At 30.9% G+C, this 5,832-nt stretch overlaps 1 protein-coding gene across 2 annotated transcripts in view; it reads right to left on the bottom strand.

The window, feature by feature from the left end:
• The window catches only part of LOC107625183 (CLIP-associated protein), a 13,137-nt gene extending 8,716 nt beyond the window's left edge, over window positions 1–4,421 (bottom strand). Inside the window, exons 1-5 of one of the 2 annotated variants that reach the window (XM_016327756.2) lie at window positions 3,615–4,421; window positions 1,588–1,743; window positions 1,428–1,490; window positions 900–968; window positions 568–733 (exon numbers count right to left, since the gene is read on the bottom strand). In XM_016327756.2, the coding sequence (XP_016183242.1) occupies window positions 568–733; window positions 900–968; window positions 1,428–1,490; window positions 1,588–1,743; window positions 3,615–3,968 (808 nt within the window). In that variant the 5' untranslated portion in view covers window positions 3,969–4,421. The remainder of the gene's footprint in view (window positions 1–567; window positions 734–899; window positions 969–1,427; window positions 1,491–1,587; window positions 1,744–3,614) is intronic. The other variant, XM_016327757.2, reaches the window with a different exon arrangement.

Below are 5,832 nucleotides of genomic sequence, written 5' to 3'. Positions count from 1 at the left end.
ATGCTTATATATATATTAATTAATTAATTTTAGTATTGAAAATTCATTTTGAAAATGGATCAAACAAACATATTTTCACCATTTCCTTAGCTTGAAATACTTCGGCAAACCAACCTTATCCCTACATTTCAACCACAATTTTGTCCAGCACATATCGAATGGTCAATGAGCTATTATTATCACAGGAGTTATAAGGCAAATAGCCAATCATAGTGCAAGAGAGAAATGGAATATATACATCTAGTCTAGTGTACATAATGGCAACATGAGAGAGATTTAGTGCAAAATTTTCTTTTCCAAAATACCCTTCATCATATATAATCTATAAAAATATACTTTATAATGTCTAAGACTTGAACCCATAACTTTTTAGTCTTAGTATAAAATACTTACCATCATAACTAATATCACATTTGTTAGTATTGCACATATTTAATTCATAAAAAGATGAACGTGCCTATTAATAAACTAATATGTGGATAAATTATGCACAATACTATAAAAAATTGCTACTATCTGATATACTATCTAACAATTGCTATAAAAAAAAATTGCAGACATACTAACCTCCAAAAAGAGAGGTCTCCCTTGATGAAGTTTTAGCCTTTGGGCTACTTTTCTTGGGATTAACACTCAAAGGCTTAATCTCCCCAGTCATATAACCGCTAGAAATACCATCCGAAGGATGAACTTTAGGTTGAATGCCCTCCAGCCGGGCATTAATATCTTTCATCTGAAGCAATAGTGGTTTAATAAAAAAGAAGGATGAATCCTCACAGTAGTTATCATGAAAATGCAAAATGAACTCAGATCCAAATTAAATATGTGAATTTTTTGTGGCTGAGTAAAATATTAAATAACAAGGAACTCAGGATTTTGGTTCTTCCTTTAACATTTACCAAGGTTGAAGGAAGATTGTGGCGTTGAAGTTCATCACGGAATTGAGACCCAGCTTGAGCATACATCTCCTGTAAAAAAACGAGGATTAAAGAAATGTATTTGGATTTGCCACAAATTTAAATCTCCAAAATCCAAATTAAGTATGACTATGTGATTAAACCAATAATAATGCACTTCAAAGAAAAATCTGATAATAACAACAACAACAACAACAATCCCATTATCCATAATTTAACAAGTTCCATTAATCCAAAACTTCAGGCTTCTAAAACCTAGATTACGTCAACTCACAAATTCAAAGTTGTATCCAGTTAACAAGACCACGTAGAAAAATATATAACAAATTGTGACATCAACCTCAAAAATCGTTTGGCCAATAATCTCCAGTTAAAGTATTCTAACATCAAAACACTTTCTGCAAGGCAGACTTCATTTTTTTTTTCCCAATTTTTTAAAAGTCACTGCCAATATTTTAACATAAAAATGCAGCCCAATTATACAATATAAAATTCCAACATAAGACATACTTCAATACAAAGGATAGCTGCTTCTCTAACAGCAGGATTTGGATCATTCAGCAAATGCAAAATCTGTCAGTGATCGAACAGGGTTAGCTTTGCATAATAGAGTATTGAACTAATATATATATATGTATCACTGCATATTTGTAAAATCCAGTAAACATACAGGAGGGAGAATAGTCCGTTGAAGGGGAAGTTCAGTAGATGAAAATAAACCAATTGCAGATGTTACAGTTCGTGAAAACTCCTCTCTGACTCTCCAGCTTTTGCATGTCCAAGCAAAGGCCCCTGCTCTTTCCACAATTATTGTAGGAGAAGAAACCTGCAAATAATAATGGTATCTCAATCACAAAATGAATGGAACGTGAAGAGTTCCCACAAAGTCTTTTAATATTGAATGAGGTCAGCCCAGTGGGATGGAATGACTTCACTAAATACATAGTTCCCACATTATCAACATAAGTTCATTGATATTTTCCTGTTAGGACTTAGGACAAACATACAGAAATGGCATTCTGTGAGATCAGTTAAGATACAGCCAGGACAATTAGATGAACATATTCAAACTCAAACTTCTGTAGAGTATTCAGAGAAATAATGATTTGTCTGGAAATAAATCATAGCCTATTGCCAACATCTCCAACATACATTTTTCTAATGCCTACAACATGAGCAACGTAGCTTAATACCAAAGTCTAAATTGAGCTACCAAAGAAGCAACATACAATATATAGCAATCATCCACTCTAACAAGCTTCCATCTTAGCTTGTAAGAATTTAGGAAAAAACTAAACTAAACTCATTCATATCTCATTTCAGACATTCTATTCCAGCAGCAGTTTACTAGTACACATTTTTCTCTGCCCAACAGCTTAAACTTCGGGAAGAGATATATCATCACCACAGCTCCACTCTAATAATAATAACAATTGTTTGCTACGTAAACCTAACCAACCACTTCGGTTAGGAAGATACTTAGGCACTGCACATCATGACACTCCAACAGAATAGCATGGCTGCATACCAGCCTTGACTGATTTCCAATAAGATCACAATTGCAATTAAAAACTTGCAATATTATTCAGAAATAGGAAGTCTTCTATGAATCAATTAGCCACAGATTACGTCATATCCAAGTAATCAATGATCATCGCTTATCAGATTTTCCATTTCTCCAGAATCATAGGACTTTCTAACAGGTTAACTAGAACTAAAAGTGTAGCCTAGAGAAGCATTATAACCAAACGGCAAAGAATGAAACCTTCATGCACAAACATTAAAACTGTGATATGACTTTTAAGTTTAATACCACTGAGCTTTCTCTTCATACACTCAAAGTCTTTATGCCCATTGCCCTTTTTTAACAGTTTTCACTGTCATCTCTCATGGCTGAACAGTCCACAGGACCATAACGTTACAAGCAAGCTAACACAAGCTTTTCCCACTTTCCTTTACACGGATTCTCCTCTGGGCAAGAATCTACCTTTTTTTTTTTGGTGACTGAGAATCTACCTTTAATAAGGGTGTATTTGGATCATCTGTGAAAATTAATTATTCAACAAGCAATTATAAATGGAATTATTATACCTTTTAAAATTTTTTACTAGATTTACTTTTATATATGATATTGTTCTTTTTTAATAAACCTTTATATATAATTGATTTTATGATCAATGATTAAAAAAATAATAATAAAATAAGCGTATAGAAGTAAATTAACGTAACGAGTAGTTACCAAAAAAAAATAACGTAACGGATTATTTTTGGAATGTAAAAATAAATAAATAAAATAAACTATCCACACAGTAAAGAGGACATGGAATTATCAAAAAGATAAATTAATTCGAAGAGATCTGTTTATATGACGTTATATTTTAATATATAAGGATATATTATATGCATGTATTATGACTTATGCACTTAATTAGTTATTAATTCCAAATCCAAACTAGGCAATTACTAGTGCTCAGATTCACAAATGCTAAAACATAATTTTCCTCCATAATAGATTTTCCTTTAGCATAGATAAACTAATATACTTAATCTTTTTCAAAATTTATTGAATACTCTCAAGCATATCGAAGTGTATAAGATACAGTTTTTCCACTTACTTACACATCAATACTCTCCCATCACACATAGCTACTTCAATTTCTTCACAAAAATCGCAATCGAATTCCAAAAAACGGTTACCTCCATGAGAGTGAGCAGGAGCCTCCGCGCGGCGTCGCGGACGGGTTGTTTGGCATCGCCAAGGCGGTCGACGACCGCGGGGACGAGCGCATCGAGGTGAAGCTTGAACTGCTCGCCGGAGAGAACGGCGGCGGAAGCAAGCGCCTGAAGTGCACCCTGCGACACCTTGAAGCTGCCACCGCTTCCGCCACCAGCACCGTCCTTCAAGAGATCCAAGCAGCAATTGACAAGCGAAGCTACCTCGGAAGACGTGAGGCTCCTTCTTGAAGCTTCTAGAAGCTCGTGGAGGCGCTCGACTCCGGCCATCCTCTCCTTCGCATCCTTCGCACGCGCCAGCTCTATCGCTTCCTCCATTTTGCCGAACAGAGAGAGGATCGGATCTGGTGCGGGAGGGTTCAGATCTGGCTTCGGGAAACCAGGTTAGTGAGTGTTGAAGTTAGTTACATTGAGCGGTTGCAAATGCAAATGCAAATGCAAATGAGAAACGCAAAATGCAAATTGAACTGCAGATGCAAATGCAACAAGATAAAGGGCGATAAATTCGGAAGGAGGAGAGTGCAATTTAGTGTAGTAGAGAGATAGAGCGAGACTGAGATTGACGAGGGAAGAAGATGATGGAATGTGAAGAAATGAAATTGAAATGAGTTACGAGGAGGAAACAGTGTTTAATTGTTTATGCGGTTTTTGTTTTTTCTTTTTCCTTTTCTGTCTCTTTTATTGAGGTTGTTGGTTGGAACTTGGAAATTTAACCAGCCATGTGCTCCTAATCTATGATGTATATAATTGTATACCAGTGTTGCCTTTTTTTTCTTCAAGTCCAAAAAAAAAAAAAGGTGTTGCTTTTGTAGTTTTATTTTTTTTAAAAATGGAGATAAAGTAGACTTGTGAGTTAACATTTAAAATCATCTCTGAATCTTCATTCCCAACCCAAAATAGTCTCTGAATTTTACATTAATTTAATAGGAAAGGTTTAGCTGAATAAGTTTTTCAATTTTTTTCTTTTTATATATCTCTTTTTTCCTTTAATTAATTTTTATTGTCTCAAACTATTAAATTAATTTGGTCCAACTTAATTATCAAAACTTAATTTTAGTTGACAATTTTTAAAATTTTAAATGTGACATATATATGAAATAAAATAATGCTAAATTTTATTTTGTATTATATATAGATAATTAATAAAATAATATCAATCTTACTTCAAAGAGACAATTTTACTTTTATGGAGAACTAATTAATTTTTGTTGTCTTACATAAAGTTTCTAATAAATTAAAATTAAACATTAAAATGAAAAATTTTACATTAGTCTCAAATATATGATCCCACAATAATTAATTTAATATTTTATAAGACCCAAAATAAAATTAAATTAAAATCAAATCTTTAAAACCGTAAGTTAAAACATAATTTATTCACATATCAATATAACATAACGACATTATTTATTCACATATCATTTAATATGTCATTGTTTTAATTGATTCAAATTGGCATCAAATTTTTATTAAATAAAGCATCTTTTTCTAAAATTAAATTATGTGAATCAAATTAGTTCATAAACTATTCTCTCTTATTTTTTGTTTTATAAATCAAAGTTTTTAAAACATATTCAAATGTACTATTTTTTTTCTTTTATTTTTTCTCGCGTAATTCAAATAAAATCTTTTTTATAAAATAAAAAAACTATTTCAAAAAACTTATCATACTACAAATTATTTTATAAAAATAATAACAATATAACTTGTATATAAAAAGTATTAAAAGTTATATGAATACATTTATGATAGAATATAATATGATATCAGTTTTGTCTTTAAAACAATGACTTTTATTTCACTCTAAGATAATATAATTTTTATTGGTATTAGAATAAGTGTTTGTTTGGCGCTATTAAGTTGATAAAAAAAATATTTTTTATTTTTTAGTGTATTTGATAAATTTCTAATAATAAAAGTAAAAATACTAGAAAAATAAAAAATATTTTTTTTTTGAGAAGTTACCATTTATATCATTTTTTTAAAAGATTTTTTGAAAAAAAAAAATATTTTTTACGTAATAAATAAATAAAAAGATACTTTTATATGGTTATACTCGTACATAATTGATAAATAAAAAAGATCTTTTTGTATGAGATATCTAAACATAAAATTACTTTTATTTTTCTATAAAATCTTTTGAAAAGAGATAACTTGAAAAAAAAAATTAAAAACTCACCCA

Source organism: Arachis ipaensis, chromosome B02 (genome assembly GCF_000816755.2).
Source record: "Arachis ipaensis cultivar K30076 chromosome B02, Araip1.1, whole genome shotgun sequence".
Lineage (NCBI taxonomy): Eukaryota > Viridiplantae > Streptophyta > Magnoliopsida > Fabales > Fabaceae > Arachis > Arachis ipaensis.
The sequence above is the reverse complement of the archived record's forward strand: the minus strand, read 5'-3'. Positions and strand labels throughout refer to the sequence as shown.